General features: G+C 39.3%; 1 protein-coding gene across 24 annotated transcripts in view; it reads left to right on the top strand.

Moving 5' to 3' along the window:
* GPATCH2L (G-patch domain containing 2 like) overlaps positions 1 to 12,979 on the top strand; it is a 61,642-nt gene that overhangs the window by 10,273 nt on the left and 38,390 nt on the right. For 22 of the 24 annotated variants that reach the window (XR_016392226.1, XR_016392228.1, XR_016392227.1 and 19 more), the window contains 3 exons: positions 4,989 to 5,053; positions 9,471 to 9,647; positions 11,197 to 11,276. Coding sequence is in view for 18 of the 24 variants with exons in the window: in XM_089907987.1 (XP_089764113.1) it covers positions 4,989 to 5,053; positions 9,471 to 9,647; positions 11,197 to 11,276 (322 nt within the window). In the remaining 6 variants the exon portion in view is untranslated. Of the gene's footprint in view, positions 1 to 4,988; positions 5,054 to 9,470; positions 9,648 to 9,910; positions 10,045 to 11,196; positions 11,277 to 12,979 lie in introns of all 24 variants that reach the window. The other 2 variants (XM_089907997.1, XM_089907990.1) reach the window with 2 other exon arrangements.

Genomic DNA, 12,979 nt, shown 5'->3' on the forward strand with positions numbered 1-12,979 from the left:
AAGGAAGGGCATTCAGGAACTATAAAGGCAAGCAAGGTATAGATCCCTGAGAATGTATTTTGTTGTATTTTAAGTAAGTATACTGAAGATGAATGTTTACTTTTTAAATCTAAGATATGGCATTAAGGGAGAGAGCTTCTTTCTGAAGTGAGTTTGTAATCCATTTTCTTGATGTTCAGCACATATGATGCATTTTTAGCTGATGAGCTCCTGAAGGCTGGCCCTATCCAGCAGAAGTACACAGGCTCCTCTCCTCCTCTGAAGTGGTTTCCCTTAACCATGATGTCCCACCCCCTTCATCCCTCCACTTTGTTCATCACTCTAGATGAGGGTTCTCACCTTTTGGGCCAGATAATTCTCTGCTGTGAGGCCTATCCTGCGCATTGTAAGATGTTTAGCGGCAACCCTGTCCTCGACTCGCAAGATGCCAATAGAATACCAGTTTCCTCTTCCCCCCTCCAAGTCCTGACAAACAAAAATTTTTCCAGATATTGCCAAATGACCCCGAGGGCTGGGGTGGGGCAGGAAGGTAGGAGGAGGGGGACAAAATTGCCTCCAGTTGAGAACCACTGCTCTAGATGTTTCTGGTATTGAGATTGGGTTTTTACCTCATTGACTCTGCTTTTACCAAAAAGTATGAGTTTCAAATTAGAGAACTCAGTAAGACCAAAACATTGATCTCTTCTATAGAATAAAAATACAGTGATTTTAAAATGGAGAGTTTTGGGCTTCCCTGGTGGCGCAGTGGTTGAGAGCCCACCTGCCGATGCAGGGAACACGGGTTCGTGCCCCGGTCCGGGAGGATCCCACATGCCGCGGAGCGGCTGGGCCCGTGAGCCATGGCCGCTGAGCCTGCGCGTCCGGAGCCTGTGCTCCGCAACGGGAGAGGCCACAACAGTGAGAGGCCCGCGTACCGCATTAAAAAAAAAAAAGTCTTCATAGAATATTTCTAAAATATTTTTGAGGAGAAATGTATTAACCCTACAAATAATTTATATGCCATTCAAAAATACTCAATTCTAGGGGCTTCCCTGGTGGCGCAGTGGTTAAGAGTCCGCCTGCCGATGCAGGGGACACGGGTTCATGCCCCGGTCCGGGAAGATCCCACATGCCGCGGAGCGGCTAGTCCCGTGAGCCATGGCCGCTGAGCCTGCGCGTCCGGAGCCTGTGCTCCGCAATGGGAGAGGCCACAACAGTGAGGGGCCCTCGTACCGTAAAAAAAAAAACTGCAAACTATTTATAGATTAGAATCATGTGACAACAGGGAGTATAGAACAGTTCCCAAGGCAAAGACAGGAGGCATTGATGCCTCTAGGAGTTGCTGTCATTTTACGAAAAGACAGGATTTTATTACCTACTATCTTTGTGGGCTTTGTCTTGTTACTTTTTCTGAAGATTAATAAAGGCTGAGTTTCTGTATTCCTAAGTTTCAGAGGACCATAGTGGAATGGACACTAAGGATAGGATCACATTTCTTTTTCCTTATAAAAATGAGTAACAGAGCTTTTTTTCCTTGCCTAATAAAAATGCTCATAGCAAAAAAGTTATAAACAAATTTGACGGTTTTGGCATAGGAAAAATGTGTAGTAGCCTGACATCTTTTAACTTTTTGACCTTGTGATCTACAAGGGTACTAAAAGAAAATTTTTTTATTGAAAGATAGGAGCTTATTTTTAACAGAGTATTAAACATTTTGTTTAATTAGCTATATTAACATTTTATAGTTGACTAAATCACTATTAAAATCCTATGAATCTGATTTTTTTTTTTTTAAATCATAATCTCTGAGTCAGAAGTGAATGAAAGCTACAGGACTGGATAGCTTTGGCCTGTAAATTGTAAGGGGAAATATTTACTTCTACTTCATAGCTAGCACTACATATTTGCATGCTGTATCATGGTGTTTATGTGCAAATACGCCATGAAGCTCCCATTTTTTTCCTCAGAAAATTATGCTAACAGTTTCTTACATATAATTAGATTTCCACAATGCAAGTTCTTCTGAGGGAATAAGATGCTATCAGATGAAATAGTCATTTCCAGATATTGATGAAATGATGATACTTTTATGTAATAAGTGTTCTTTAAGGCATAAATTATTTTCTCAGTGAAGAAAATATGTATCTCCCTTGAACACAGTCTTAAAATCCTGGTGATATTTCTGTGACATCATTGCCATTACTCTAATTAACTTTATAGAAAAGTTACAAGTTTAGTCCAGTCTCTTTAAAGAACAGTAAGTCTCTTTAAATACTGTTGACAGAAATAGAAAATGTACAGGGACAGGAAGGTTTTAGGTTACCAGTACCTTTCTTGATCCAGCAGGTTTCTTTGCGCTTACCCCCTTTATTTAGAATAAATATGAGGAGAGAATGGAATCCATGCAAAAAAGGATCAGAGAAGCACTGTATCTTGTAGTGCTTACAGGTGGCTGGAAATGAATGAGGAGAAGAATCCATAGACTTCGTAATAAAGCAATGGTTTTAATTTCTTACTTGGAAATATTCAAATAGAGGAAATATTCAAATAAATATTCAATAGACATTGCAGAGTAGACCTTGTAATACACTTAGAGCAGAGATCAGCAAATTTCCTCTGTAAAAAACCAGATAGTAAATATTTTGGGGCTTTGTGGGTGAGTTGTTCTCTGTTGCAACTCCTCAACTCTGCAATTGTAGTGTGAAAGAAGCCCAAATCGACAGGTCAATGAATGAGCCTGGCTGTGTTCCAGTAAATCTTTATTTATGGTCACTGAAATTTGAATTTCGTGTCATATCCATATGTCACAAAGTATTCCTCTTTTGATCACCACCCCCCCCCACCCCCCTGTGATTTAAAACTATAAAAGCTATTCTTAGCTCACAGGCTATACAGAAATGGTTGACAGGCGGCTGTTTGCCGACCCCTACATCTCAGTTACTGATATGCTAACCAAGAAAGCATGTAATAGTGGTGGAGTAGAATGTCTGTCTTATGGCCTGATGTGCTTTTTAAGCCCCCCTTAATATCAAGAGGAACTAAAAAATATAAAATATGCTTTACGTTCGAGGCAAGATGAGAGAAATAAAGTAGCTGATATGAGAGAATGTGTATTAAGACTCAATGGAGTTAGAGTTAGACCACTAATATTCTTAGGAATTTGCTAAAAACATAAAAACAACCCCATGAAGTTCAGCAGGCACGGTTCCTTGGATTCAGAAGTAGGAAAAATACAGTACCCAGTGAGGATGTCTTCCGGATTTAACTGCAGAGCTCTTTGAAGATTCTAAATCCATCAGAATCCAGCGGTATAACTTTGTGAGACATTTCTTATATTGACATCTGAGAATGTTCCCACTCATAAGTAGAGAGGAAAATAAAATGAAAGAACCTTTAAAGAAATCAGGTATGTTTTATTGGCTCTCGCTGAGACAAATTTCTTGGATCTGTTACCCCGAGACAAGCTTCAGTGAGGAAACATTGCTGCTTAATTTAACCGGCATTTTTAGGATTTAGTATTGGCAAGATATTTGGAAATGTTGCAAAATACAAAATATTTTCAGATATTTGATCCAGAAATGTAGACTGGGATTTTGCCAAGCCTGTTCTTTATGCAGCATGGTGAGAATGCTTCTTCCGTCTTCTAGAGCACGTGAACAAAATTGACTAGCTTAGAAGGAAACATCCCAATCAAGGAAATCGCTAATATTGTAAAGAACAGAGAAATTTTTCTTGAACCAGATAAATCAAATTTGATGATTAGGTGGGAGAAATGCAGCATCAGAAGAGGCAGAATCAATTGTTGGAAGTAGCTCAAAATGAAGCTGACTTGAACAGAATTCTATGGGGCAAAAGTTTTATTTCCGTTTATTTTTTTCCATGCATATAAACAAGATGGGTTGATGGATGGATAGATGGAGAGACGTGTGATAAAGGAAATAGAGCACTGTGCTAATTGCAGAATTTACGTGGGGGGTATATGATGGTTTACTCTACAATTTTTTAAAAAATATTTATTTATTTATTTGGCTGTGCCGCATCTTAGTTGTGGCACGTGGGATCTTTGTTGCCAAGTGTGCGATCTTTAGTTGCGGCATGTGGGATCTAGTTCCCTGACCAGGGATCGAACCCGGGCCCCCTGCATTGGGAGCACAGAGTCTTAACTACTGGACCACCAGGGAAGTCCCTAAAAGTTTTATTTCAGTGAGTTCAAATGGAGTTTGTTTTTTAATTTTAAACCTCCTTTTTTGAAGATGAATTTTGCTGTATCCATTTGCTATCAAGAGAGACATTAATTTTAGAAAATACAACTTTTGTCATACTGATTTTCTTTCTTTTTTTCCTGTTCATGGATTTTTGTTTGCTGCTTTATAAATGGGAAAACTTGAAAGATGCTGGATGTCTTAAAGTTGCATGGCTTCATTTGAAACCAATAGTAGACAATATTTTACAATAAAATTGGTTGGTAAATTTGTGGTGTTTGATATACCAAAGCAGGTTGAGATTACTTCTGTGAGCCTTAATAAATAACTTTCTAATGCTAAACTAACAAAGTGACTTGAGATCTTTTAAAAGTACTTCAGGGGCTTCCCTGGTGGCGCAGTGGTTGAGAGTCTGCCTGCCAATGCAGGGGACACGGGTTCGTGCCCCAGTCCGGGAAGATCCCACATGCCACGGAGCCTGCGCACCTGGAGCCTGTGCTCCGCAACGGGAGAGGCCACAACAGTGAGAGGCTCGCGTACCGCAAAAAAAAAAAGAAAAGAAAAAGTACTTTAAAATATAAGTAAAAGTTTTACAGTTCTCCTCTTCTTACATTTCTTTCATTTTGGGGGAAAATAAACTTACCTCTGTGACTTAACTATGAAATTTACATTTCTGATTGGCTAATGAGCTAGAGTGAAATTAGGGAAACTTGGAATCTTTCAATTTGAAAACCAGAAGACATAATGGACAGTGCTTTGTTTTCGACTGGAGCTGATGCATTCTCTTGTGTTTTCCTCTTTTTTCAGTGAAACCAGCAGTGTGTGTAGCAGCAGTGACACAGGGCTCTTTACCAACGATGAAGGACGGCAAGGTAATCTTGATTCCAGCTTTGGGACATTGGTTCAGTGTTTCTGGGAAGATTCTAGTGGTTCTGGGAGTGCCTCACAGAGAATATGATGGTTGTCTATGAAAGTGGTTTTCAAACTTTAGGGCATAAAAGCCACATGGGGGAGCTGTTAAAACTGCAAGTTCCTGAGCTCCTGGAAATCAAATTGGTCTAGAGTTGGCCCCTGGAATCTGCATTTTCCACAAGCACCTGTGGTGATTTTTGTGCAGGTAGTTCAGACTTTGAGAATCATTGATCTGGGGGGTTATAGTGTCAAAGATGGAACTTTGGGAAGTTGCTTTTTATTAAAACCAAAAAATAACCTTATGTATTACTGGATATTAAGACATTCTTATTTTCACATATGGAGGATTTTTTTTTAACCTTATTTATAAGTGGCCATAGTATTCTAGGTGAATATATTATAGAAATTCTTTCTGAAGTTTAGTAGAGAGCACTGTGATTAAGGCTGGTGTATGTTAATTATCAGTTTTTTATTTTTACTATTTAAACAGTAATTTGATCCTCTCCTGTACACTTGCTTAGTGCCACAGTAAGTGCGTACTAATAAGAATTTCTTAGAGCTTCTTTTGACTGTAGTTTTCTTAATCTAAATAAGGGGTTTGTAGATCTTCTGAAATCCAGTGATTTTTCTCCAAGGGTTAAGTGATTGAAGGACAGAGACACGGCTACGTGTCTAGTTGATCCAGATAGGCTCCTTAGTAACTGAAGGGATCCTGGGACAGTGAGACTTAGGTTCCAAGTCCTAATTTTGGAGAGAGACGGTGGGGAGTTGTCTCACCCATGCCTCAGAGTTGTGGGCATAGATGGAGTTCTTGAGCTTCCTACTATAATGGAGGCTGTTGTGAGTACATTTCTGTTCCTTTCTGATTCCAAGGGAGCTAGATGTCATTAGAAGCTGTGTGTATATACTCCCTGGTGGGCTGTAGCTAGGGTCTTGATTCTCTTATCTCATACCAGGAAAGTCTGGTTGTCTTTCCATGAATGAACTGGAGCATACTTTCAGAATTACTTTTTCTTTGCTTTTACTACAGTATCCTAATGCATCTCTTAAAGGTTATGATGTGTATACAGGGGTGTAAGAAAGTGTGGACCTATTACAACCAATTAAGTTTTGGGCCTTTGGAAAGCCTTCCACTGATAAGGAACCCTTGGTATATTATGGAAGGTTGTAGAATGTTTTATAGCCCCAGCTTTCCTCTTTGTCTCTGCCTCAACTTCAGACATTTTGGTGATATTTAGATATTTAGAGTTCTCAGCACAAAGCTATGTTACTTCCTGCCTCTATGTCTTTGTTTATGTTGGTCTCTCTGCCTGAAATGTCATCTTCACCTTTCCTTGAATGGCTGGTCATCCTCCAAGACAGTTCTCATTTTGCTCCTCTGGGGCATATTTATGGACTACATCTGTGAGTTTTCTTGCTCTCAGTTTCTTGTTGGGTTTGGCCAACAGGAGGCAACAGCAGAAGTATGGAGGGAGGGAGGTGAAAGAGATTGGGTGTATTAGTCAAGTTTTTACTATGCTAATACTGCTTAACAGCCCCCAGATTTCAGTGGTTTACAACATTTATTTCTTGCTATGGGGCTGGGGGTTGGCTGTGGGTCAGCTGATCTTGCCTGGGCTCAGCCTGTCTCCAGGCTTCAAGTTAGGTTTGTATCTACTCGTTGTTTTCTTATTCTGGGACCTTGGCTAAAGGAGCAATGGCTCTGTGTGGCATGGACTTCTTATGGCAGAGGACATAAATGCCAAGTGACCAAACCAGACCATGCATGAATATTGAAAGCTTTTGCTTGAATCACATCTGCTAGTGCTTTACTACCTAAAGCAAATCAGATGACTGAGCTCCATGTCTGTGTCCGTGGAATGAGGAAGTGTGCTCTGCCTCAAGGGGAAGGCTCTGTGGAATCCCAGGGCAAAGGAAAAGGGTGTGGATGTATCATTCTATTATAGTGAGGTAATGAAGAGTTGGAAACAGTAATGCAGTGTTGGATTAGAGCTGTCCCTGACTCCCTTTCTGTTGGACTGCCGGTTGGTCGGGGTTGTGTTCTCCTGCTGAAGGCTACCTCTCCTCTTTGGGCCCTTCTCCTATAACCACAGTTCTCTCTCTGTGCTCTGGTAACCATTCTTTCCCCTTGCTTCTTCAGATCTAGGAATGGTAAAGACTCCCTGCTCTGCTGGCTCCGAATGCTTCAACATCCCTTTGGCTTCTCTTAGTACTGTCTATACCTTTGTAAATAATCACTGAAGTCTCAAATACCCCATTCAAATGTACATGTTTCCTAAAGGGATTCTGACTGATACACTTAGTGTAGGCGTCATCTCCTAGAACCCTCGACTCTTCTTTCCCTGTACTTACTGCTTTCTTATCACTTACCATATTACACTGTTGTTTATAGATGCATGTCTTTTCCATTGAAGCTTTTCAAAGGCAGGAGTTTTTTAAAATTTTCTACTACAATAAGTAACACATTGCCTGGCATATAGTAAGCTCTTAATAAATAATTATTGGGGAACCCAGATAAGGGGAAAATTCTCCTTTTTCTCCCTCAAACAGAAGTGTACATAGAACCTCAAATTATAAAACAACTAAACTTATTTTGGTTAAAGCAAGATCCTAGAGGAGCAGGAGGTCTGGAGCCTGATCCACTCAGCCTCTTCCTTATTCTCTGGCAGCACTCTTTTCAGGAGCTCCTGCATTAGGCATCCTAGTGAACCCAGGTTGAAGACTACTGGTCTAGATGAGATCTCACAAGGTTCCTTCCAGTTCAGTGAGTCCCTTTCTGTATTCTCAAAAATCTTGAGTGAATGCTTGAGAACCAAAAAAAAGAAAATTCCTGTATAGTCTGACATTTGTCATCAGAAAATATGATCTAGCTAAATAATACTATTTTAATAAATAGCCTGAGGAATGCTTATGAATAGGAAGGAATTAATATATTGACTTGCAGTGAAACTAATCATGGTTAATTCTGATGTCTATCTTTTAATTCATCCTTGTACCTGGTTTGGTGAGATGCTTTTAGAGTAGTGGTTCTCAAAGTATGGTCTCCAGACCAGTTTAGCATCACTAGGGAACTTGTTAGAAATGAACATTTTTGGTCCTATGTAGGCCAGAATCAGAAACTTTGCGGGTAGGACCCAACAGTCTGTGTTCCAGCAACCCTTCCCGGTCCTTTTGACACACACTAAAGGTTGAGAACCACTGTTTTAGAAAAACAGCCTGTTGATGGTGGGTTTTTATAAGGGAACACTTGGAGCAACTTCTTTAGTGGCTTCTTTCCCCTTTTAGAGATCTCTGCAGTGATTTAAGACTTATCATTCTCCTGGGTGTTAGTGGTCCATGAAACTGAATACTTCATGAGATTAGCATGGCCTGAGCAGCTTCCTTGAGATCCAGTACCCATTAGAAAATGAATGCAATATGAACTCTTTAGATGTTCTAGTAATAATTTCCTTCATCCTTGCTGTTTTGAAAGGGGTGTGGGGTAGCAGACATAAAGTTACCCATCTTACTCTTTGTGGGCAGGAATAAACTCTTTGGGAAATTGAGATGCTCTCATTGTAGCCAGTAGAAAGATGTTTGAACCAAGAGTCTGGGCTATATGGGTCTAGTCTTGACTTTGTCAATAATCAAAAGTATGGCCTTGGGCAAATAGTATAACTTCTTGACAAGCCTTGGGGGCTTATATTGTCTTTGTGGTTAGTTTTTTCCTGGTAGCTTGGATTGCTACTGTCAAGATGATTTTGTGTCCCATTAATGAGACATCAAGGAAGAAACAAGGTATGGATACACATTCTTCATTCACCTATTATGAGAAATACAAATATAGCAAGAAATTCTTCAGGAATAGCTAGTTTTGAATTGAGAAACATTTGTGGGCTTTGAACCTCCAAGTTCATTTTTACCACTTAGAATGGTACATGGGAGGCAGTTTATTTTTGTGTTGAAGGCTTTGGAGTTAGTCAGGTTTTGGGTTGAAACCATGGCTTCATCATTTACTAACTTGACCTTGACTTCTCTGGGCTTTAGTTGCCTAATTGATAAGTTGGAGTTAGTGTAAGGCTTGGAAGAGATAACAAATTTACAGATTTTTAGCATAGATTCTGGTAGGTGGTAAGGGCTTAGTAAATGGTAGCTTTATTAGTTTTTACTATCAAAAGCGGTCCAGTGTACCACAGTATGACATTTATGTGGAACTAGTTTGATGTCCCAGTTTTCATCAAAATATGGATCAAGAAGAAGTATCAAAACAATTTTTTTGTATTTTGGCTTTATTTAAAAAGTATAATCAAACCTATAGCACTGAGAAGTCATCTTCCTATTTGGTTTTTCATAGAGCATGTTAAAATTCCAGCTTATGATAGAATCTCTTTACTTTAGGGGATGACGAGCAGAGTGATTGGTTCTATGAAGGAGAATGTGTCCCAGGATTCACTGTCCCTAATCTTCTACCCAAGTGGGCTCCTGACCATTGCTCTGAAGTAGAGAGAATGGATTCTGGACTGGATAAACTTTCAGATTCCACATTCCTTTTACCTTCTCGGCCAGCTCAAAGAGGTGAGTTCCGAGGAGACCAAAACATACTTCACACTTACGTGATTCTTTCTGGGGAGAGTCTTCCCATGGCAAGCATACTCATGCCTGTAAGCATGCATTACCTATCTGAATTTTAGAACTAGTCCAGGGATTTTTCTAGAAGATTCAAGGGTGAGTCTCAAAGCTTGAGGTTCTCTCCATTCTTACCTAAATCAATCCATGGAGACTCTTGGGATATATATTAGCAGGGCGTTCCTTCAGCTTGCTATTGCCATTTGTGCCAGATTTAAGAAGCCTAGCAGCCTGTCACTGCTGCTTATCCTGCTGTGAAACTGATGGGCTACTGAGTGCTCAGTGGAAGCCTGAAGTAGTGGATCTTGGAAGAGAACAGATTTCAGTAACAACACTCACGTACAAGGTATAATGACATTTTAAAAATGGATGATTTAAAAATATTTTTAAAAATATTTTAATAATTCTATTATTGTGGACTGTAACGCAAATACATATCCTTTCCCCTTGCTTTCCATCAATTATGATGTAGCAAAGTGAAATGGAAAGAGCCTAGGACGGGGAAGGAAATGTGGTAATACTCTGTGGTAATACTGTCTGGTACTGTCTCCCTAGCTCTGTGACTGTGGCAGAGTCACTTCATTTCCTAAGGACATCAGGGTCATCACTTAGGATATCGTGACATGGAACAAAACTGTTTCAGAGGTTTCCTTTAGCTCTATAAATTTATGATGTGAGGATTCCCAGTAATCAATAATCAACCAGTTAGTCAGTTACCAAGTATATGTTGAGCATCTATTGGTGATCAGAATTACAATAGAACTGTAAATTCCTATTCTGTAGCATTTCGTTGTGATAAATTTGGGTGATTGAAAGTCGTTCTGAAAGCAGTTCGTTCTTGGTAATGATGCTTGGCTGAGGCACGTTGTTTGCTACCTTAAAACTTTCATAAACATTTCAGTGACCATTTCTAAAAGTTCTTTATGGACCACTTAAAGTATATGCAAATAAGCAAGAATAGGAAGAAGAAACTTTAAATGGCCTATAATCCCACACCCAGAGTCATTGATAACATCTTGGTGTGGATTCTTCCAGTTTTCTCTTCTATGTGTAGAACATATACAGCAATTAGAAAAATGGGATTATACTATACATGCTATTTTTAGAATTTTTTAAGATAATAGCTAACATTTAATTTGCAATTAGAAATTGTTGATAATACCTTATATTTGTGTAGTGTTTTCAGTTTATAAAGTACATTCCATGTGCTATTTCATTGAGTCTTCAAAACAGTCCTGTAAAAGAGGACTGAGCCAGTGATTATTCTTTTTTTATAGATGAGGATGCCTAGGTCAGAGGTAAATGACATGCCTAAGATCATACTACTGGTGACAAAGACATGGGAATAGTAAATCATTGGCAAATAGCCTAGTGATACTAGTTTAAGGGTCATTTTAGTAAGATCTTGGGGAGGAAGGCTTTTGGTGTACTAGAAGCATATCGTTACTAATGAATCTTCTGCATTCAGTTACTGAGGTCTGTCTTCTTTTTTATTTAGGGTACCATGCTCGCTTTAATCGTCTGCCTGGAGCTGCAGCTCGATGCCTCAGAAAGGGGCGAAGAAGGCTTGTTGGGAAGGTGATAGCTGTCATTGTTTTCTAGGCTCTCTGGGAAGATAATATTCCCTATAAGATTTGTGTACACTGTTGATAATCAAAGGTGCTGCAGAACTCCCTGGGGTTAATTAAGCCAGGTGTATTTTGCAAGCTCACAAGAGTGAACATTATATAGGGCATGAATGGATGCACACATAAAAGATGAAGCTTGATTCATACAGAAGTTCTGACAAAGCGAACACTTGTCATGACAGTGTCTGCTGTCTGTAAATCTACAGGCCTGATCTCTGTCTCTTCTACTGTTTTGATTAATCTTATATTATTATTATATAAGTTGAAATACTTTTGGCTTCTTTATGACTCCTTGAATTCATGAATGCTTCTTTTGTTCTAACTTTGGTCTTTTATTCTAGAATTCATTTAAAAAGAAAAAAACTGGGGAAAAAAACCTGTTATCAAATTTCAAAAGCCCCTCCTTGGCCATGAGGGAGGGGTATCTACCATTTACTCAGTTCTGCCTTTGCCAGGGACTGTGCTAGGCACTCAGTTCACTTAATCCTCCAAAAATCTTGTAAAAAAGGTGATATTCTCTTTAGAGGATGAGGAAAATGGGTTCAAAGATGTTAAAGAATGTCTGATGTTACCCAGATAGAAGTGGCAAAATATAGAAAATTGAACCCAGGTCTACTTCTTTTTTATCTTTTTCAATTTAAATTTAATTAATTATTTTTTTTATTTTTTACTCTGGCTTTGAGATTGAAAATAGGTTAAGGCTGGGGTTCATACCCAGTCAGAGAGGATTGTGGTGGACAAAGAATAAGGACAGGAGAGGCATTCTAGAACATTAACGTGTGTGTTCACTCAGTAAGCATCTAGAGTGCCTATGTGTGTCAGGCTCTATGCCCAGCCAGGTATATAGTGGTCAGACCCACAGTCTGCCTGCCCTCAGAAGCTACTGTTTCATAGATTAATCAGGGAACTGTTTTCTGCAGAAGAAATGAGGCTGTTTATTTTCAGATGAATTCATATTCTTTTTATCTTTCAATTCAACTCTCTAATTAGAAAGACATTTGCTTATTGGAAGAATGATACCTCTTCTTTTGGATTACTCATTTTATAGGCGATAAAATGCTGCATTTGCTGTTCTGAGAGCTTATTCTTATGAGGACAGCTAGCAGGGTAGGCATATATGAGGGAGGCAGGAGATTGGGAGTGGGGAGCAGAGCGCTGGTTTGACTTTTTCTCTTTATTGGTTAGGCTTGACAGGTGATGATCTCCCTACCACCTACCTTACTTTGTTTCAGCTCCTATAAAATAAGAGCCTTCCGCTTCTATGGAGGTAAATCATTTCATCCTGGAGGCTCCCTTTAGCTTGCATGGAAGGAAAGTAGGGCCTATTGGATGTGTCTTTAATGATTTCAAATGAATAGGATAATATTTACTTGTTTAATTCATCTTCATCACCTTAAAGGGATATTTGTCATTTCTACCAGAGGTCACTGTTCTGCCCCCCTTCTTCTCCCTCCCCCATCTCTCTTCTCTTTTTCTAAATTGTAATCATAAATAATGAGTTTCATTCACAGCTCCCTGCCAGCGAGCTGCTAATTACGCAAAGTACTGCTTGTAATTTACACAGTAATAAACGGTAAATTTAAACATTATGGCACTTTAAGTTAATAATTTTTCTGCTGTAACAAATAGCTCATTTTTCACCCATCTTTTCCT

Source organism: Delphinapterus leucas, chromosome 2 (genome assembly GCF_059928025.1).
Source record: "Delphinapterus leucas isolate spDelLeu-1000000601 "Yukka" chromosome 2, BTC_Dleu_Yukka2, whole genome shotgun sequence".
NCBI classification, from domain to species: Eukaryota; Metazoa; Chordata; class Mammalia; order Artiodactyla; family Monodontidae; genus Delphinapterus; species Delphinapterus leucas.